The following is a 23,551-nucleotide window of genomic DNA, read 5'->3' on the forward strand; positions in this document are numbered from 1 at the left end:
CCCTCAGTGACACGTTGGCACAAATTAATTATAAAGATCATATTAAATTAGATAACATCCATGTTTGCTATTAGAGCGTAAAAATCCAAAGGACTGAGATTCTGAAGAAAATTTATTAGTCACTAGGAAGTGCTTCATTTATTTTGCAAGTAGTAATTAACTCAGCAAAATTTCAGCATTTGAGAAAATAAATATTTTAGTCAGTGCTTACGTCCTTATACACTTTGCTCTAATACTACAGATACACATTTAAAATTAATTTTGTACTATCTTTTGAAATCAGACTTACTTTGTGCAAGTCTCACTAAAGAGGGGATTTTCTCCCACTTAGTATAAAATTTACTTGCTTTAACATAAGATAAAGTCAGTGATTGTCTAACAACAACTATGTCACTGGAAAATTGCTAGGCAAACTAAATAGCATTAGAAAATGGAAGAACTAGGCATTAGAAAAGAATTATGGTATTACATATAAGTATAGGAAGAATAAAGGAAATGCTAACAGGAAAAAGAGTAAATCACATTTAAGCACAATGATAGCACTATATAAAATATACCAATGTATATAAATAATATATTTAAGTAATTCTTCAAACCACATTTTATGTATTTAATATTTAGGTAATCTCTCATAACAATTATTTTTAAAAAGTATATCTGTTATAATCATCAGTGTAAGGTTATACTGGGGATAAGCAACAAGCCCAATTAGTATGTGGCAAGTAGATAGCAAACAAATAAACAGTTTCCTTTACATGTTAAAAAAACAAAGACTTTTCACATCTCTATTCTCCTGCTTCCTACAATCAGTTCACCCTGAGATATTTTCCTTACATCTGTTTTGCATGTACTTTCTGGATTTGGAAGCTCTTAGATATATCTGTTCTGACAAATAGCAGGAATCATGTTACTATCACTTTTCAAACTCAAGTCCTATTTTTCTCAGACCAAAAAGTACCACTTGATTATTCATTCTTAAGATTTGTATTTCTTAAGCAGTACTCAGTTTGTATGGGTTCTTGCAAACGATGAAATGTATGGAAAGAACACTGTCATGGGTCTATTAAGATCTGGACTCTACCTGAAGCTCAGTCACTAGCTGTGAAACACTGGATGGGAAACTTCACCTCTTTAAAATGTAATCTTTACTGTAAAATGAAGTGGTTAAACCAATCATCTCTATGGTATTTTTCAAGTCGTTTCATTCTATGATCCAATTATATTAGTAGATACCCAACAGAGCACAGTATTCTGGTACTGGAATTCTAAATACCAAAGAAGTAAATGAAACCTTTAAATGTTCTCAGCAAACCATCCTATTCAGAAGTGCAAAGACAAGGTATTTTGGGCACTTGTCACATTCACATCCCTAGGTACAATGGAAGAATCTACTGCTCTCTTCCCCAAACTGGCTTCCTCCCGCTTCTTCCTTATTACTGCTCTTTTAAGATCCACTTGAAGACCCTACGTGCCTACTAGAATGTGTAATACTGTCATATATGTGAAATACAAATTTATTAATATTTAAATCCTAAAGGGCAGTCTGGAACCATGTATTAGGTAGGATACCTATAGCTATATCTATCTATATCCTCTTAACAACCCTGTGAGGTTGTTAACATTTAGAGATGAAAAAAATGAGTCTCAAAAATACTAAACAACTTGCTAAAACACCAGTAGTAAATGGTAAAGATGAAATTAGAAACTGTCTCATAAAATGGTAAATAAATGAATGAATTTTTTCCTTGGGTATTGTCAACAGTTGGTTTTCTATAAAATAGTCTAAAAATAGAATGAAGACAAAAGCCTAAACAGGAATTACCTTGTCTGTAAATGTGTATATGGCAACTTAACTATTCCTGATATACTGACAAGGGTTTTTCCCGTGCCGATACATGGGAGAACACACACACACACACACAAGAAAATTCTTACTTATCTAATAAATGTCTACTAAATACAAAGCATTTTATCTCACTCAATTCCTAGGACCAATCTCCCTGGCTTACTTCTCTAGTGTTTTTCCTGGAATCTGACTGACTAGCGATAAGTAAAGAAAACTAAGTCGACCACAGATACACTCCTAGGTGATTCAGAGCTCACAATATTGTTCCATTCACACAAAGTAATTTATGTAAAGCAGACTTTAATGAAATTTAAGTTTCTATCTGGTGATGGACAAGGGAGGCCTGGCATGCTGTGATTCCTGGGGTCGCAAAGAATCAGACACGATTGAGCAACTGAACTGAAGTTTCTATAAGCAAAGGTAGGAGAACAAATAAATACAGAGGTATAATTTACTAACCACACAAACATCTGCCTGTTTGCACGAACAGGTTGGACTGATTAACAATTCCAACTGAGACCGCAGTTTCTCATCATCACCGAGAACTTGGTTAAATTTCTTCACAAAATCTTGTGCTTTCCCAGGATCAGGCAAATTCTCTAGAAGATTAAAAGAGAATCAATACTACAAAAGAAAAACTACTAAACTAAAACCAAGCTGTCTTAAAAAATACTGCTGTCCTATCAAAAGACAGACTATATGGGTCTTAGAAATAAAATTATTAAGGATTATTTTTTCTTACTAAATAAGTATTAAACTGATAGTTCCACTGGGTAAATTACTTGATGTCTGCCATATACCTACAGAGTGAATAAACATACTCACTTGCTATGGTCATCAGTTTTCCAAACATAGCAGAACAGTTAGCTTCTGACTGAAATTTAGAACAGAAATAAATGATGTCATATGTGCTAACAAAATTTCATTAAGAAAACCTATACTCCGTATTGTACATTTTCTTAAGTCAAAAAAATCCATCATAATATACCCAGTAGGAAACGGCTTACCGTATATACACCCTATGTAGATAACAAACAACCATGGAGTAACAACTATTGAACCAGCACAAACAGAAGGAAAGGATATGCCAGCAGGAAGGCATTTTTAAAATTTTGAAAGTTATATAACTTTCATAGGGAAATTATCTTGTCAGAAAACAGAACAGAAAATGAAAACAATTATCATATCAAAATTACTATGAAACTATACATCAAAGAAAATTAACTAAAAATGTGTAAAGTAGAAAAATTTTCTTTCTGAATAATTCTGCTAGCTATTCTGTGGCTCATTAATTAATGTATCATCTTCCTTCCTACTGCCCTTTCCTCCATTATAGAAGTACTATTTTATTAATGAATCTGTATGATCCCATGGACTTCCTGCTTTTGTTAAAGTTTTGTTGGATCACAATCATGCCCATTCATTTACGAACTATCTATGACTGTTTCTGCACCACAGAGGCAGAGTTAAGCAATTTCAGAGACTGTACGACGGAGAATGAGATGGCTGGATGGCATCACCGACTCTGTGGACATGAGTTTGGGTGTACTCCGGGAGTTGGTGATGGACAGGGAGGCCTGGCGTGCTGTGATTCATGGGGTCGCGGAGAGTCGGACACGACTGAGCGACTGAACTGAACTGAACTGAACTGACGGTCGTTTACCAAAAAAAAAAAAGACAACACTTGCTTTAGGCATCCATGGCCACTGAGGGGTCTCTGTGTATGGTTCCCTGGCTAAGTACACCTACTCTCGCAAATATGTTTAGAAGCATTTATAAGAGATTATTTATGTTTTTCAACCTTCAGAAAATGCTGGGCAGCATTTCTTTGTTAATTTGACTTTGGAATAGTCAAAGGATTGATACCTGATTTGATACTGATGCTACAATGACAGACCAAAAGTCAAAGAGGAAAAAAATTTGACTTCTAATATAATTTTATATTGAGGTTTAATTCTAACTATTCGAAAACTGATAAACTACAACTTCTTAGGGTCAAAATACTTGATATACTAGAAAACACCATTTCTGTGCTCATGCTGAAAAATAAGATTTTTTTTTAATATTCATGTGAAATGCAAATTTATCTTGGATAACCACAGAAACTAACTGGCATTTGGAAAACAAAACATCTGAGATATCTTTTGCTTGCTTCATTATACAGAAAAATTAACAATGACTAAAATTATGAATTTAAACAAATCATGAACCTACTGTAGGCTGCTTGTGCAAATCCAACAGTTCTCGTACATGACTTCTAAGCATGTTCTGACACTTCCACATTTCATTGAGAGCTCTGTAAATAAAGTTATAAATATGAAAAATATACATAACATAAAATACTGGTAATTATTCAACTTCACTACTTTTCTCACTGCATGGTGTAAATACACCATTCTTCCACATCTACCTAAAATTTAAAGCTTCAGAAAATTTACTTATTAGGATTAAGATAGTTTGGTTTAAAATAGTAAATATAAGGCTTCTTATGAGAGAAAATATTTGAGAAGTTTTCAATGATGAATAGGATCTTGCCAGGTAAACTGAAGGAATTCAAAGACATTCTAAGCAGAGGTAGCCAGAAAGTTCTGCTACAAACAGAGAGAAAAATATCATTAAAGTACATGGCATACACAGGGACATGAAAAAAATTTAGGCTTGGAGCACAGAATGTGAGTTGGGGAGCATAAGGAAGCTGGAAAGTACTATAGAAAAGGATCAGATCATGAAAGGCCAGGCTAAGGAGGTATGGATGAAATAGTGCAAATGACTTCAAAAATGAATTTCTTAGAAATGATGTCGATTCAAAACATGCCCAATTTGAATTGAGTTTCTTTACTCTAGATTCTTTTCTCTCCTTGATAGCAGATTTTCTTCTCTTACAAGCCCACTCTGTAATTTCAGGTGATCAAAATTAGTTTATTTCTGAGTACTCTTTGCCAAATATAAACAGAGATCAAGACCTCTGGCCCGGAATTTACTATCTACGGTGAACGTCATGAACTACTTGCAAATCCTTAAAATGATGGCTGATGTCTTCTACTAGGGTATGTTACTCTGTGGACTTCCTGCTGAAAACGCATACTCTCAATCCAATAATGAGGAAACACTGAATAAACCCGAACTGAGAGAACATTCTATAAGATAACTGACCTATGCAACACTGTTCTGAAAACTGTCAAAGTCGTAAAAGATAAAAGACAAACTGAGAAATGGTTCCAAATTAAAAAAAACTAGAGACATGATAATTAAACATGCAACATGTAATCCTAGAAAGGGAACAAAAATCCATAAAGGACATTATTTGGACAATTGAGGAAATTTGAATACACACCGGATTATACAATATTTTATCAATATTAAACCTCCTGACTTTCATAAAAGCACTCTAGTTATATAAAAGAATATCCCTGTAATTAAGGAATACCTATGTATTAGACGTAAAGGAATGCAGTGTCTGCAAATTACTATCTATGGATCAGAAGAAAATATGTATGCAAAGTACACGGAAATGATAAAGCAAATGGTCAAAAATTAGGAATCTCACTAAATGGGATTTAAAAAGCTTTGTTATTATTTTTGAAACTTTTCTATAAATTTGAAATTATATGACATTCTGAAGGAGATCAGTCCTGGGTGTTCATTGGAAGGACTGATGCTAAAGCTGAAACTGCAATACTTTGGCCACCTCATGCGAAGAACTGACTCACTGGAAAAGACTCTGATGCTGGGAGGGATTGGGGGCAGGAGAAGGGGGCGACGGAGAATGAGATGGCTGGATGGCATCACCAACTCGATGGAGGTGAGTTTGGGTGAACTCCGGGAGTTGGTGATGGACAGGGAGGCCTGGCGTGCTGTGATTCATGGGGTCGCAAAGAGTCGGACACCACTGAGCGACTGAACTGAACTGAAAGGTAGTATATATATATACGTAAATGTAATATCTGAGGTTCTTATTCAGGAGAATCAGAATTCTCAATGAGAGGAGTTACTTACTTTTTTAAAAGCTTTATTAAAGTGGAATGCCCACAGATTCTAAGTGGCCTGGGATAGTTAAGGTTTACGGTGGCTGTCTGAACAAAATGATTAATAGTGTCTTCTTTCAATCTCAAAAATACCTGTTTCGACAATCAATCATACAGTTATTCTACACAGAAGTGATTTGGACATGTTCTCCTGACAAAGAACCAGTTTTTATTTCTTAGGCTTAGTATGGTAAATCTTCAATAATGTGATTTAGATCCCAGTCAACAGGTGCACAAAAGACAATTTTGACATGAGGACTTCTCTAAATTCCTGAAACCATATTGCTCAGTTGCCAAATATACCTATGCATATAGGTATATTTTTGCTTTTAATTTACTTGAATTTATATGATAAAAATTTTCTCTATAAATATTTATCTGAGGTTCTTGAGTCAATCAGAAGAAGCAATAACCCTATCAGCAGCAGTTAATTAGAAATGATTAAATAAATAATTGTATAAAATATTCAAGAATCATTTAAAAAGTAACTTACTTGACAGCATTTGGATCCAAACTAGCATATAAATAATACAAGCATTTCATTCTCTCTTCTGTTTCCAGGTTGTGGGGGACAAGATACTGAGCAAAGATTTTTTCTACCAACAGTCTATGAAGCAAACAAAGAGAAAAAAAACCCAAGTAACAAAATTATTCTGTTTTTCAGAAGCAAAAGCCATTTTATATTTTAACCACCTCACGCAAAGATACCATACCAATGGTGATACTGATGTGTGCAAATAAATGGAAAAGATCAGTATGTGATCAATGTTTTTCCTTGCAAGTATAGTTATTTTTAAATTTAGAGCTACAGTTGTTACTTGTGGCTTTACACTTTGTCAGCCTGAAACATTTGTTCTAAAAGGGTTATATATTATTCCTAAGCACAGGATGCTAAGCCTGTTCCACCTGTTCGTCATCATCAGTCTGGAGCTATCAAATTATTTAACATTACAAATAAAGCTACGATCAAGAATTACTAATTCTCAAAAAATGTATCAATTTCCTCTGATTACAGTCTGGCTCCTTTCCCATGTTGTCATTTTGTAAAATCAAGGTGATCTTCCTTCATCATCCTGAAAATCAGCTTCTCTTATGCATATCTATCTTCATTCCACATTCTAAATTCCTTATCATATTTAAATATCCTTCTTGCTAAGCTTATATTTATTATTCAGCATCACTAGATTCTTATCACTAGATAAGGATTCTTATTACAAGGATTATAATTATAAAATTATTTTTTATTTAATCCTTATTAAATATAAAGATTCTTCATTAGCCAATGAAATACATAATCAATAATGTCAAAGTAGTCAGTCTAACTCAATAAAACACTGCAAAGTATTTTGCAAAAAATAAAATTATTACTGTAATCCAATGGAGAATTAGGAGTAACATTCAGAAAAGGAAAACAACGTAAGTTCTCGTCTCAAGAAAAGAATTTTCTATATATGGGGATGGAAGTTAGACTTACTAGGTGATCATTTGGCAATATATACAAATATAGAATCATTATGCTTATACACTTGACATACAATACTATATGTCAATTATGCCTCAAAAAAAAAAAAGAACAGCAATACCTCAATTGGTACTTACAGTGTTGCAAAAAGGAAAAATAACTAGCACTTAAAAACAGTGCTACATTGCCAGGTGGTGGGCCAGGGGTCTTTACATTCACTATTTTACTTAACCCATAAGACAATCTTGTAAGGAAGGCTTTATTCTGACTACTTTTTAGATAAAATCAAGTGTACAAAAGTTAAACCCATTGTGCAAGAGTACAGATCTAATAAGGGGCAGAATGAACACTTGGTCTCTGGTCTGAGTCCAATTCTCATGCTTATATTTCACAATTATTATGGTAACTGATAATTTTGGTTATAGTCTTATTTAAACATGATATGTCTAAACATGCAGAAAGTGATTTCTGAACTTAGAAACTATTATGAAAAAAATCAAACAGAAACCATATTAAAAAATTAAAAACACTTTTATATTCAACCATTTTACCAACATATGGAACTCACTTGTCATCGATGCTATTCTGATAATATATATGCAAAAGTTTGTCCTTTATCCAGCTGACTTTCTCTGCAGCTTCCTTTCCTGCTTCACCATGAAGACAGTATTTCTTATAAAGCTGAGCCAGACCCATCATAGCTTCTTTTCTTACTCGCCACTAGAAAGTACAAGTTTACTAGATGAGCTAGATACCAAATTTTAGTATAACTGGCAAAAATTATGATTTCTTCCAACAGGTTGCACAGATTTAAGTGTGCATAGAGTAGCACAACATTTATTTTCATAAAAGACAAATCACTTAAACAACAATTTTGATTATGTTTCTGTTTAGAAATCAGACTAGTTTCCAAATTATCCAGTGTAACTACTACTAGATCACCTATCAATTTTTTATTTTCTTCAAAGCCAAGCAACAATAAATCTTACAAAAATTCTCATTTGATTCTAAAAAAAAATGTGGCCAAGTTTTAGAAGTGACTAAAAAATAAGAGAAAGTGTACAATTCAGTCTACAAACAAAAGTCGAATCATTTGGAATGCTTTATCCTAGTTATATCCCTTTTGATATTAACTCAGAATAAGAAGAGCAAAATTGGGGTGGGAGGTTGGAGAGAGGTTCAAGAGGGAAGAGGCATATGTATACCTATGGCTGATTCATGTTGATGTATGGCAGAAACCAAAATAATATTGTAAAGCAATTATCCTCCAATTAAAAAGAAAAAAGAGCAAAATTTTGTATCAAAATCTTAGAAATATAAAGTTGGAAAGCACCTTAGTGATAGTCTTAAGTGAATTTTATTACTTTGTAATCAAAAGGGCAGGCTTCCCTGGTGGCTCAGAGGTTAAAGCGTCTGCCTCCAATGAGGGAGACCCGGGTTCGATCCCTGGGTCGGGACGATCCCCTGGAGAAGGAAACGGTAACCCACTCCAGTATTCTTGCCTGGAGAATACCATGGACGGAGAAGCCTGGTAGGCTACAGTCCACGGGGTCGCAAAGAGTCGGACACGACTGTGCGACTGAACGGAATCAAAAGGGCAAATTAGTTACCTAGTCACACCCTAATCCATGAAAGACTCTGGGAGTTAAAAGAGATTGGAGGGGTTTAAGAGGAGGGAAGAAAGGTGATCAGAGGAGGGTGGACAGAAAAGGAGATTATAAAAATCTAGAGTCAGAAAGACAAAAGAACAATATAATAATCACCACAAGGTACTTATCTCTAATAAATCAGAGTATACTTATCTTTGGTTTATTTAATACCTTCTTGAAATTTTTTTTGGTACACTTTTCTCAATTTTAGATTACTTAGTAGGTGAAATCAAACTGTTCCCATATAACAAGATGCCTTTTGACATTTCTAACATGAAACCAGAGAATGTAAGCAGTGAAATCAAAGATTTTAATTCATCCCCACTTTTTAGAGAAAACAAAATTAGAAAGGCTATACTCTAGGTTATTTAATTCATTACACCAAAATAACAGTTCCTAAAACGTCCAGTAGGCGTTATTAAGACCATATCATACAGTCTCAGTTAGTAAGAATCATTTACTCAGCTCATCCTGAAATTATAAGCAAACACTGACAGAAGTAGAAGTGAAATGTTTCTAAAAGGAAGAAGTAATAAAAATGGCAATACTTGAAATCTGGTTTGGGGGCTGGGGAGGTGGTAATTAACAACTAAGCAGTAGGGAGTGTTATTTCATTTAAATTAATGCCAAGGGGAAAAAACTCTTCAGAGAAGAATTAATGACACAGTTGAACAAGTTAAATGGTGTTTATATATCTCTGCCTCCTATGACTATTTCAAAACAATTTAAATAATGCATCTTGCTATGTATTTCTATAGCAAGATACTGCTTTTCTATCTTGAAATTATAGCTGTTTTAAACTGCATTAGTTTCAGGATGGTAGATTTGAAAACTGTGCTTCAAATAAAATAGCACACTTTCAAAGGCAACCTTTGTTAAAGATGTTAATAAGTAACATGTTTTATCAGCCTGCCTTGCCTATACGTCTCTTATGGTTGACACTATTTCTTAGCAACTATTACTGTTCTTAGTACTACTTTTATCAACCCACATTTTTAATTGTATCCACATACAGGAAATTACACAAAGAGTAATGACTAAACATCATTTTGGCTCTAAGCTTAGCATAGCAATATGGAAACACCACTTTTACAGGAAGTATGATATTCCAACACAGGTACTTCGGCAAATGCTAACTATAAAGGAAACAAATAATGACGATCACTATTCTGAAACTCATGTAAGTGAAAAGGTAAAACAAAACTTTAATTCTGCTGCTCGTTGTATAACGGTGAGCTAAAAAACCCATACCGAAGATATGAAAAGCCATAGAATACAATGTATTCGTTTGCAAAAATAATGAAAAGTTTGCCAGAAATATATAAATTCTGAGCTCTTTATATTTGGTATTGTATTAATTTGACTTTCAAAGTAACTTTAAATATAAAATAATTTCTATTGTATTTTGCTAACAATTTAAACATAGTAAATTAAAAAAGAATAAAATTCCTCAGGTTTTACCCGTTTGTCCAGTGTTCTTTCTCTTACAAAGCCAAGTAGCTGATCATTCACTAAGGCAAGGTCTCTTTTGGCAGCAGTTATTATAGTAACAATAACATCATGACGAATAGCTTCTTCTGGATCATGGGATCGAACTTTCAAATATTCTAAAACAGAAAAAAATAAGCTAAACGTAAGCGATAATATTCATTATGTTCACAATGACAAAAAACAAAACAAACACCCTAATGCTTTTATGTCTATATACTGGAACAATTGTAAAATGAGGCATAAATTAAAATCATTTAATTTCTGAGGTGGCCATTACATAACAAAATGAACTATATCATACTATTTGTTACTGAAAAGTTATATCTTAATAAATAATATTTTATATCAACTATTATGGCAAAGTCAAATCAGTACCTGATTTGAAATCAAAGCAGCACCTGATTTATACAATACATATTAAAAGACTCAAAAAAATACAATAAATGTTCTTATAGCATTCCATTCTGTTCCGTCGCTCAGTTGTATCCGACTCTTTGCGACCCCGTGGACTGTAGCCTACCAGGCTTCTCTGTCCATGGTATTTTCCAGGGAAGAATACCGGAGTGGGTTACCGTTTCCTTCTCCAGGGGATCTTCCCGACCCAGGGATCGAACCCGGGTCTCCCGCACTGGAGGCAGACGCTTTAACCTCTGAGCCACCAGGGAAGCCTTATAGCATTACACAATATAAAATAACATTCTATCACCTCTAAAAAAAAATCCTAGATAATTACGATACGAACAAAGTTATTTCCTCTCTTTTTGGCAAACACTTTATTTTTGGAAAAATTGATAAAAATTTGGTAAAAGATTTATTTTTATTTTTGTTTGCGCTGGGTCTTTGTAGTTGTGCAGGCTTTTCTCTAGTCGGCCACGCAGAGGCTACTCTCTAGTTGTGCAAGCAGAGGCTATTCTCTAGTTGCAGTTCTTGAGTTCTAATTGTGGTAGCTTCTCCTGTTGTGGAGCATGAGCTATAGGGTGCATGGGCTTCAGCAGTTGTGGCATGTGGACTTAGCAGTTGTGGTTCCGAGGCTCTGGAGCATAGGCTTAATACTTGTGGCACACAAGCTTAGCTGTTCTGTGGCATGTAGGATTTTCCTGGTCAGGGATTGACCCGTGTCTCCTGCATTGGCATGTGGATGGATTCCTTACTACTGAGCCACCAAGGCAGCCCAGTAAACAGTATTTTGATTGTGGTGGTTTAGTCACTAAATTGAGTCAGACTCTTGCAATCCCATGAACAGCAGCCTGCCAGGCTCCTCTGTCCATGGTATTTCCAAGAACACTGGAGTGGGTTGACATTTCCTACTCCAGGGGATCTTCCTGATCCAGGGATCGAACATGAGGCTCCTGCACTGCAGGCAGGTTCTTTACTGCTGAGACTCCTTATACTGAGCCTGAAGCCCAAGTATTTTGACAGGAGTTATTTATTTGTTACAGTCAACTAAGTAGGTTTAAACATTTTATTTCAAGTGAAGAATGAGAAATTCTACTAATCTGTTCAGAAGAAATCACTTATCTACTTATTTTAAGACACACTACTATACTTAATGATCACAGAGATATAATGATTTGTGCCCAAACTGGAACTCACAGGAAGAGTCTACTTCTTTAAACTGTGATTCCAAAAAACTCCAAAGGATTACAATGTGAAGGTTTCAAATTTAATTTTATTGTATAAACATGAAATCACTTACTGGTCCATGACTGTTAGAGACCTGAAACAGTGCCACAGTGAAACCTATTCAGAAACCGAAGTTAAAGTCAAAGGCCACATATAAAATATATTTGTGTGATTGTGTTCATATTTCAATAGACCAGCCACCTTACCTGTGAGATCCTTTGCTAAATCTGGGTGATTCATTAAACAGTGACTGGCAAATTTCACACTTTCTAATCTCACAGGAACATGAATGTCATTAAATCTATATAGAAAAAGATTGCTAAATATTAGTTGTAAGGCAAAATAACTATTTTCAAATAATGTACATCAACAGTACATAAATACCTATTAAAAAAACAGTGGTTACTGATTAGAAAATATGCCGGTTATTATAATGACAGTTACATCATTCTGAAGGAAGAATATAAAGTAAAAAATACATAATTTCACAACAATATTTTTTTACAACAGGATTTTCACCATGCTAAAACAAAACAGTATAAAACATCCCCAACCCAAACTATGTATGTTGAAGAGTCAAAAATTGTAGCTAAAAATTATGCCACAAAACAAACAAAAAATAAATATTCAAAATGCACAAAATCTGAGAAAAGTTTACAGGAGAAAAATGCTAGAAGAATGTGAGGTAGAAAGCTAGGGCAGACCCAGAAATAAGTACATACAATACACGTGTCATACTGCCTCACAGCAAAAAAAAGTTTCACTTGGCTAGAACCAACCTGTAACTGCCCTTTTTGTTGTTGCTGTTTAGTTGCTAAGTCACGTACAGCCACCCCACTGACTGTAGTCCACCAGGCTCCTCTATCCCTGGGATATCCAGGTAAGAACACTGGAACAGGTTGCCTTTTCTTCTTCAGGGGATCTTCCTGACACAGCATTCAAGCCCACACCTGCACTGGCAGCCAAATTCTTTACTGCTGAACCACTAGTATTCATTTCAGTTCAGTCGCTCAGTCGTGTCCGACTCCTTGCGACCCCATGAACCAAAGCATGCCAGGCCTCCCTGTCCATCACCAGCTCCCGGAGTTCACTCAAACTCATGTCCACTGAGTCGGTGATGCCATCCAACCATCTTCATCCTCTGTCGTCCCCTTCTCCTCCTGCCCTCAATCTTTCCGAGCATCAGGGTCTTTTCAAATGAGTCAGCTCTTCGCATGAGGTGGCCAAAGTACTGGAGTTTCAGCTTCAGCATCAGTCCTTCCAATGAACACCCAGGACTGATCTCCTTTAGGATGGACTGGTTGGATCTCCTTGCAGTCCAAGTCCAAGACTCAAGAGTCTTCTCCAGCACCACAGTTCAAAAGCATCAATTCTTCCGTGCTCAGCTTTCTTTATAGTCCAACTCTCACATCCATACATGACCCCTGGAAAAACCATAGCCTTGACTAGACGGACCTTGGTTGGCAAAGTAATGTCTCTGCTTTTTAATATGCTGTCTAGGTTGGTCATAACGTTCCTTCTAAGGAGCAAGCGTCTTTTAATTTCATGGCTGCAGTCACCATCTGCAGTGATTTTAGAGCCCAGAAAAATAAAGTCAGCCATTGCGTCCACTGTATCCCCATCTATTTGCCCTGAAGTGATGGGACCGGATGCCATGATCTTAGTTTTCTGAATGTTGAGACTTAAGCCAACTTTTCACTCTCCTCTTTCACTTTCATCAAAAGGCTGTTTAGTTCTTCTTCACTTTCTGCCATAAGGGTGGTGTCATCTGCATATCTGAGGTTATTGATATTTCTCCCAGCAATCTTGATTCCAGCTTGTGCTTCTTCCAGCCCAGCGTTTCTCATGATGTACTCTGCATATAAGTTAAATAAGCAGGGTGACAACGTATAGCCTTGACAGACTCCTTTTCCTATTTGGAATCGGTCTGTTGTTCCATATCCAGTTCTAACTATTGCTTCCTGACCTGCATACAGGTTTCTCAAGAGGCAGGTCAGGTGGTCTGGTAGTCCCATCTCTTTCAGAATTTTCCACAGTTTATTGTGATCCACACAGTCAAAGGCTTTGGCATAGTCAATAAAGCAGAAATGGATGTTTTATCTGGAACTCTCTGCTTTTTCAATAATCCAGCAAATGTTGGCAATTTGATCTCTGGTTCTTTTGCCTTTTCTAAAACCTGCTTGAACATCTGGAAGTTCACGGTTCACGTGTTCCAGAAGCCTGGCTTGGAGAATTTTGAGCATGACTTTACTAGTATGTGAGATGAGTGCAATTGTGCGATAGTTTGAGCATTCTTTGGCATTGCCTTTCTTTGGGATTGGAATGAAGAATGACCTTTTCCAGTCCTGTGGCCACTGCTGAGTTTTCCAAATTTGCTGACATATTGAGTGCAGCACTTTCACAGTGTCATCTTTTAGGATTTGAAATAGCTCAACTGGAATTCCATCACCTCCACTAACTTTGTTTGTAGTGATGCTTGCTAAGGCCCATTTGACCTCACATTCCAGGATGTCTGGCTCTAGGTGAGTGATCACACCATCGTGATTATTTGTGTCGTGAAGATCTTTTTTGTGCAGTTCTTCTATGTATTCTTGCCACCCTTCTCAATATCTTCTGCTTCATACCATTTCTGTCCTTTATTGAGCCCATCTTTGCATGATTCTATTGTTCCCATTCTAGAATACCCATTCTATTGTTCTCCTCTATTTCTTTGCACTGATCACTGAGGAAGGCTCTCTTATCTCTCCATGCTATTCTTTGGAACTTTGCATTCAAGTGGGTATATCTTTCCTTTTCTCCGTTGCTTTTTGCTTCACTTCTTTTTACAGCTATTTGTAAGGCCTCCTCAGACAGCCATTTTGTTTTGCATTCTTTTTCTTGGGGATGGTCTTGATATCTGTGTCCCGTACAATGTCACGAACCTCCATCCATAGTTCATCAGGCACTCTGCCTATCAGATCTAGTCCCTTCAATCTATTTCTCTCTTCCACCGTATAATCATAAGGGTTAGGGTTACAGCAAGAATTTAATAAATATGAAACTCAGTATGTAGATTCAGAACTTCGTATAAGGATAAGCTGAGTAACTGAAATTTTAAATTTATTGGGCAATTTAAGAATATTAGTTATAAATAATGTGATTTTTATTTGCTTTTTACCTTTTAATTTCCTCTACCCATTTTTTAATTTTCCTCTCTCCACCTCCCTTTCCCTCTGGCAAGTGTTTGTTCTATTTAACTGTCTTTGTTTTGCTATGTTTGGTCATTTTTCTGTTAGATTTCACATATAAGTGAAACCATACAGTATTTGTCCTTCTCTGTTTGACTTATTACCCTTAGCATAATTCTCTCTAGGTCCATCCACGCTATCCCAAATGGTAAGATTTCCTTCTTTATGGAGGAGTAAAATTCCACCATGTATGTATAATACCACATCTACTTTATCCACTGATCTGTTGTTTGGGCAGCTGGGTTGCTTTCCTATCTTGGCTATTATCAATAATGCCAGAGTGAACATGGAGCTAGTGCCTCTATCTTTTCTGATTCGTGTTTCTGTTTTCTTCAGATAAATACCCAGGGCTGTAATTCCTGGATCACATAACAGTGTCATTTTAAATTATCTGAGGAACGTCCATACTGGTTTTGATAGTGGCGGCACCACTTTAGCCACCAACAGTGCACAATGGCCCCCTTTTCTCCACAGCTCTGCCAACACTTGGTATTTGTGGTCGTTTTGATAACAGCCGTTCTGACAGGTGTGAGGTGATATCTCATTGTGGTTTTGATGTGCACTTCCTTGAAGATTAGTGATGTTGAGCATCTTTTCATACGTCGTCTTTGGCAAAATGTGTATCAGATCCTCTCCCATTTTTAAAACAGGTTGCTTGCTTTTTTGATGTTGACTTGAATGAGGTATTTATATATTTTAGATATTAACAACTTATCATGTATATTATTTGGAAATACTTTCTCCCATTCAGTAGAATTATTCATCCTAGTTCTGTGAAAAAGGCCATTGGCATTTTGATAAGGATTGCACTGAATCTGTAGATTGCCTTTAACAATATTAATTATTTCAATCCATAGACAAAGTGTATCTTTCCAACTCTGTGTGTCGTCTTCAGTTTGTTTTATCAGTATCTTACAGTTTTCCAAGTACAGGTCTTTTGCCTCCTTCCATTCCGTTCCATCACTCAGTCGTGTCCGACTCTATGCCTCTATGCCTCCTTAGGTAGGTTTATTCTGAGGTATTCTATTCTCTATAATGTGGCTGTAAATGGGATTATTTTCTTTATTTTTCTGATAGTTCATTGTTGATGTATTCAGATGCAAAGATTTCTGTTCATTGATTTTTGTATCCTACAACATACTCAAATTCATTAATGAATTCTAGTAGTTTTCTGGTGCCATCTTTTGGATTTTCTATGTAGTATTACATGTCATCTGCAAATAGTAAGTTAGGACTTAACAGAGGCAGACGATATTAAGAAGAGGTGGCAAGAATACACAGAACTCTACAAAAATGGTCTTAATGACCAGGATGACCATGATGGTGTGGTCACTCACCTAGAGCCAGATATCCTGGAATGTGAAGTCAAGTGGCCATAGGAAGCATTGCTACAAATAAAGATAGTGGAGGTGATGGAATTCCAGCTGAGCTCTTTAGAATCCTTAAAGATGATGTTAAATTGCTGCACAACCTATGTCAGCAAATTTGGAAAACTCAGCAGTGGACATAGGACTGGAAAAGGTCAGTTTTCATTCCAATTCCAGAGAAGGGCAGTGCCAAATAATGTTCAAACTATTGGACAGTTATGCTCATTTTTCAGGCAAGTAAGGTTATGCTCATGGGGTCGCAAAGAGTTGGACACGACTGAGTGACTGAACTGAACTGAACTGAAGGTTATGCTCAAAATCCTTCAAGCCAGGTTTCAGTAGTACCTGAACCAACTTCCAGATGTACAAGCTGGGTTTAGAAAAGTCAGGGAGATCAGAGACCAAATTGCCAACATTCATTGAATCATAGAAAAAGCAAGGGAATTTCAGAAAAATATCTATTTCTCCTTCATTGACTACATTAAAGCCTTTGACTGTGTGGATCACAATCAACTGTGGAATATTCTTAAAGAGATGTAAATACCAGACCACCTTTCCTGACTCCTGAGAAACCTGTATGCAGGTCAAGAAGCAACACTTACAACTGGACATGGAAAAAGGGGTTGGTTTAAAATTGGGAAAGGTCTATGATAGGCTATATATTGTTACTCTAGTTTATTTAACTTGTATGCGGAGTACATCATGCGAAATGATGGGCAGGATGAAGCACAAGCTGGATCAAGATTACCAGGAGAAATATCAACAACCTCAGATATGCAGATGATTCCACTCTAATGGCAGACAGTGAAGAAGAACTAAACAGCCTCTTGATGAGGGTGAAAGAGGCAAGTGAAAAAGCTGGCTTAAAACTTAACATTCAAAAAACTAAGACCATGGTACCTGATCCCATCAGTTCATTGCAAACAGAAGGGGAAAAAGTAGAATCAGTAACAGATTTTATTTCCCTGGGCTCCAAAATAGTAACTGCAGATAGTGACTGCAGCCATGAAATTAAAAAACGCTTGCTCCTTGGAAGAAAAGCTATGACAAACATGGACAGTGTATTTAAAAGCAAAGATACCACTTTGTTGACAAAGGTCTGTATAGTCAAAGCTATGGTTTTTCCAGCAGTCAGGCACAGATGTGAGAGTTGGACCATAAAGAAGGCTGAGTGCCAAAGAACTGATGCTTATGCTTTCTAACTGTATTGCCAGAGAAGACTCTTGAGAGTCCCTTGGACACCAAGGAGATCAAACCCAGCAATCCTAAAGGAAATCGACCCTGAATATTCCACTGGAGGACTGAAGCTGCAGTTCCAATAATTTGGCCATGTGATGCAAACACCTGACTCATTGGAAAAGACCCTGCTGCTGGGGAAGACTGAAGACCAAAGGAGAAGAAGGTGGCAGAGGATGAGATGGTTAGATAGCATCACCGACTCAATGGGCACGAGTCTGAACAAACTCCAGAAGATAGTGAAAGACAGGTAAGTCTGGCATGCTGCAATCCATGGGGTTGCGAAGAGTTGGACATGACTTAGTGACTAAACAACAATAATCACTGACACAATTTCATTACTTGTAATTGATTTTGCACATATTTTCTGTTTCTTCCTGGTTCAGTTCTGGGAAACTATACATTTCTAGGAATTTGTTCATTTCTTCTAGGTTGTCTGCTTTGTTGGCATATAACTGATCATAGATAATGTGACTTTAAACATTGAAAACATTTATATTTTTGAAGTGACCTCATAAATAACCAATAAAACTAAAGTTATTTAATAAACATCTAAATATCCACGGCCACCTACTTTCTTATCCAGAGATAACTGTCACATTTTAATAAATATTTCATTTAGGATTTATAATTTTCTAACTGCTAGAGAAAAGTGAGACTATTACTATTCATGATCAAGTATCAAAACATTTATTAGTAAATAATTAAGGGAAATAATCCAGTACAACAGATATGCTAAAAATACTTCTTTGTTTACATGAATAAGAGACCCATTACTAGGACACCAGTGAATGCAAAATTTTCAGTGTAAGAAGCCTCTTACTGTTGATTTAGTTTTTATAAGTTATGCAAGTGAAAAATGGAATCTTGCATTTTTGTTTAAATGTTTTTCTATATGTATTAATGTCAATCACAAGGACAGATACACTCCTCTATGTACTGACAAGTAGAACTGTTTCCATTCCATTCCGTCGCTCAGTCGTGTCCGACTCTATGCGACCCCGTGGACTGTAGCCTACCAGGCTTCTCCGTCCATGGGATTCTCCAGGCAAGAATACTGGAGTGGGTTACCGTTTCCTTCTCCAGGGAATCTTCCCGACCCAGGGATCGAACCCGGGTCTCCTGCATTAGAGGCAGACGCTTTAACCTCTGAGCCACCAGGGAAGCCCAGAACTGTTTCATTCCCTCTAAATTCTTAAATTCTAAATCCCTCTTGAATTCTAAATTTAAGTTTAATTAATCGAATGGTCAGAATATATTCAAGACCTTCAAAATAGCCTGTCCTGAGCAAATAACTTAAGATAATATTATGTCAGTGTCTCCAATTTGTTATATATGTAATTTATTTATTTGGCTGCCTCAGGTCTTAGTGGCAGCATATAGGATTTTCATTGCATCATGGGGGCTTAACTGCTCTGTGTCATACAGGATCTCAGTACCCTGCCCAGGGACTGAACCCACGTCCCTTGTATTGTGAAGTGGATTCTTAACCACTGGACCACCACGGAAGTCTCTTATTTATTATTTAACACAGGATTTCTATAACAATTATTATAGTGAGTTTACTTTAAGAAAAATTTTGGAGTCCGTTTTCTGAATCAGTTGAATTAGACAATGATGAATTTCAAATATTCTCTAGAATATTTTTAATTAATGTTTGACGCAAAGAAACATGTAAATGTAACACAAGTAAGCAATTTAATAAATTTCATAGATTTTCCAACCTTACCATCAAGTTGAATAGAACACAATAATTCCAAGTTCTTTAGAAGGACCATTAAAACTCTGAGTAAAGAGCAGTGCTATTTTCCATTTCAAAATTAGACAATACTGAATTGTTTAAAACACACATCTTGCTACCAGATAAGCTACATATCTAAAGGATAAGCACCAGTAAATTAATAAACTGTTTGAGTGAAATATGGCATGGGCTGGACCATGATGTCTTCAGTCTCATGATTTATTTAAAAATTTTAAGCCTCTGCAGATCTTCAAATGTTTATTCTAATGACATTATTTTAGCACACACAAGAAAGATTAAAATCTGTTATGTGGGTAAATAAAAAAAAGCTTTCTTCATAAAAAATTTCTCTTCAGTTTACTAAGAGAGACAGTAACATGGGTATTAAAAAAACATATATTGAAGTTTGATATATGTGGTTTTAATCAGGTGTGCTATACTGACTAGCCTCCAAAACATAAGAGTCCACAGAATTGTATTCTCTTACCGTCCAAGAAAACACTGCCACAGAGGACGATTCTGTGTTGCTAAATCGGAATCTTTAGAACCAAACAATTTAGCTAGAAGTCGAACAACAGCTAATCGTTCTTCTCCATCATTGCTCTAAGGGAAAAAAGAAAATAAATAAAGCCTGAGACTTATTCATTAGATTATAAAAAAATAACATAAAATAGTCCTAAGAAGCTGCGATTTCACTATTTTTGCTTATAATGATGAAAACTTTAAAATATCATATTCTCTCATTTACTATGCAGAAGTTGATTTAATTCCACGTTAGATCATCAGGTCCTTTTCTCTTATTTCATTCCCTCTCAACTGTTAATTTATGCTTGTTTCTCTGCTTGCTTGCAATCTGCACAGATGCTGTAGAAATATGAAGATAATGATTTAATTCTAACATTCCCTAAGAGTCCTGGAAAAAATTTTGTGAATGGAAGACCTACAAATAATTTCTGCCCTACAATTTCATCTCCAACATAAACCAAATCAAAAAAGGTTTTGATATATGAAGTGTTTTTTTTTTGGTATATGAAGTTTTAATCAATGATCCCCTCATGACTGGAGCACAGAATACTGAAGAATGTCATGATTCAGGAAAACTCATTTTAATAGAAGAGAATGAATCTTACGAGGACCTAAAAAGTCAGGTGAACTGAACACTACAAAAAAGCAAAACTTCGTTTTTGATAGGGGGCTCTTTTCTTATCCTGAATCAATACACATTATAAAAATTTCCCTAGTGATGTCTCATTTATATATATTGAATTACTCTAAAACCACATGGTACATGAAATTTTTAAAAAGTCACACACTCACTAGGAAAATAAAGACAATAACCAAAAGCAATTGCTTTTGTTCAAATACAGTAACAAACGCAACTGCTAATTTTTAAAGTGTTCAAATACAGTGTGCCTAAAGTAATACCAGAAATACATAGATATTCATGGGAAAAGATAGCAAGTTAAAAAACAAAGACTAGAGGAGGTATCATCTTTTTTTAAAGAATGCTTTAATTTTCAGAGATAGGGGTTTTGTGGTTAAAAACAGGCACACTTATCAAACAGGTAAAAATGAAAATTCAAGGTTTAAAACTTAAAACTACAAAAATGATTTTCTTTGACAAAGTCTTTCTCAAGCAATGTGACTACAATGAAGAACAGTGCTGCCTTCTGTAAGTTCAACTGAGTAGCTAAAACATGATTTATTTTCTTTGTAAAGAAAAACCAATCTATCCCTTAAATTTCAAACATTAGAAAAAGTGGAAATTTTACTTTACTTGAAAGTGACCACTTCAGTAGCTTGGTGATTATTTCACATTTGACATTTCACATCCATGTAACATAACTACTGAAATAAAACTAAATGAAAACTTACCCCCTGCCTTTTTTGATTTTTAAATATGTTCCCTGAGTGAGACTGAAATATGATGATAATGAAGGTAATTATTTTCTGGTGCAAAAACTATTTGGTGTCTCTGATATATAGCTATATTGGTCATCTATCTCAAAGTGAAAATTATCTCATTGAGCTATTACCTAATATATTGTTTGAATACAACTATATATATAAAGTGAAGTTGCTCAGTCGTGTCCAACTCTTTGTGACCTCGTGTATTGTAGCCTACCAGGCTCCTCCGTCCGTGGGATATATTAATTAAAAGAATGGGTAAAAATCAGAAATTCTGTATTAATAATTTATCAGTGGCTTTCTAAAAGAAATTTAAAAGGCCACCTAGGTTTTATTTTTCTTCAACCTTAGTTGAAAAAGGTAACCAACTCTGTTAATGTTTCTAATTACAAAGTAATCAATTCAGAACAATTCTCTGTAAAAATTTTCTCCAACCAACATAAATCAATTATTGTTTTAATGTTTTAAATTGAGGAATAAATATAAATGCCTGTCTGTCTCTGCCTAACATGAAAAAATTATAATGTAAAATGTGGCAAATTTTCTGACAACTATAGCCAATGCTGCTAAGTAACTCAACTATCAGAGTACCCCATAAAACACAAGAGAGTAACAGCACTCTGAGGACCTATGCAATGGATAGTGTATACAGCTGCACACAGTGGCCCACTATAAAAAGTAAAATCAAACAAAGTGTTATTCTGAAGCATTTTCTCAAACACTTTTATTGTCTTTAGAGGACTTTTAACCACAAAGAAGCTGTAGCTATGATTCACAAACACACCTACAGAAAATCACCACAGCCATTAAAAAAACCTCCTAGGCTATCTGCTTAGCATATACTGGTGACTCAAAAAAGGGGCACTCTAATTATACACAGACGGGCTTCCTAAATGGTGAAGTGGTAAAAAAAAAAAAAAAAAAAATCCACCTGCCAATGAAGGAGATGAAAGAGACACAGGTTCGATGTATAGGGTCAGAAAGATCTCTTCAGAGTAGGAAATGGCAATCCGCTCCAGTATTCTTGACTGGAAAATACCACAGACAGAGGAGCCTGGTGGGCTATAGCCCACGGGGTTGGAAAGAGTTGGACACGATTAAGCACACACACATACATAGATACTATCTGAACTACTCTGAATCTGTGCTTCACCTGGGATGAGAAAAGTAATACTGGTACAGGCTAGGGTTAGTCAGAAGCAAATAAGAACACAGGTGATAGCACTTGCTGTGAAACAATAAAATATTCCATTATTACCATTATTTAGATACAGTACTAGTTCAACATAAAGTTTTAAAAGGCACAAATTTATCTAAGAATATAGAAAAAGAGTGGTTCCCATATTGTCTAGCAGTTAGGATTCCTGGTTTTCACCCAGGCGGCCTGGGTTCGACTCCCGGTATGGGAACTAAAAAAAAAAAAAAGAATATAGAAAAACATAAAAATCAATGTTGGCCTTGGGTTATATATATTGTATTAAAAGAGACTATGTAGAAATAACATTAAGGTGCTAATTTTTTTAAAAAAAAAGGGAATTAAGAAATCTATTAAAAAAATTCTTGTGCGCCTACTGCTAAAGTATGCCTATGAAAATATAAAATTCTATCAATGAAGAAGAGAGGGTACAAGATGAAGAGTAATTGAGGACAACTGTGGTAGAGAAAAGCTCATAACCCATTTAAGGTACTACTACTCAAGTTCTAGCCAAACATGTTGTCAAGTCATCTATTTTTTTTTTTAAAAGAAAATGTATAAGCTGGAGTTTTCAACAAAGTCTGATTCTAAAATTTATTCATTCACTCAATGTTATCTACTTTTTAAAAAGAGAAAATTCTTTGCATGACATTTTGAAATGAAATTTATCAAATAAAACATTTTTGGGAGGCCAGATTTAGCTCTTACCTTCTAATGTAAGTAAATGAACTTACAGAAAAATGGGGTATGGACAACCAATGTAGCTTAACTTCATTCTGTT

The 23,551-nt window shown here is 35.5% G+C and overlaps 1 protein-coding gene across 2 annotated transcripts in view; it reads right to left on the reverse strand.

Annotated features, from left to right (window-relative positions):
• The window catches only part of PDS5A (PDS5 cohesin associated factor A), a 132,473-nt gene that overhangs the window by 50,817 nt on the left and 58,105 nt on the right, over window positions 1-23,551 (reverse strand). For both annotated transcript variants that reach the window (XM_055435141.2, XM_088836293.1), the window contains exons 9-16: window positions 20,155-20,270; window positions 12,303-12,397; window positions 10,444-10,589; window positions 7,902-8,053; window positions 6,365-6,478; window positions 4,061-4,142; window positions 2,672-2,720; window positions 2,306-2,445 (exon numbers count right to left, since the gene is read on the reverse strand). In XM_055435141.2, the coding sequence (XP_055291116.1) occupies window positions 2,306-2,445; window positions 2,672-2,720; window positions 4,061-4,142; window positions 6,365-6,478; window positions 7,902-8,053; window positions 10,444-10,589; window positions 12,303-12,397; window positions 20,155-20,270 (894 nt within the window). The remainder of the gene's footprint in view (window positions 1-2,305; window positions 2,446-2,671; window positions 2,721-4,060; window positions 4,143-6,364; window positions 6,479-7,901; window positions 8,054-10,443; window positions 10,590-12,302; window positions 12,398-20,154; window positions 20,271-23,551) is intronic.

This window comes from Moschus berezovskii, chromosome 5, assembly GCF_049115385.1.
Source record: "Moschus berezovskii isolate FMDL1 chromosome 5, NW_MosBer_1.0, whole genome shotgun sequence".
Lineage (NCBI taxonomy): Eukaryota > Metazoa > Chordata > Mammalia > Artiodactyla > Moschidae > Moschus > Moschus berezovskii.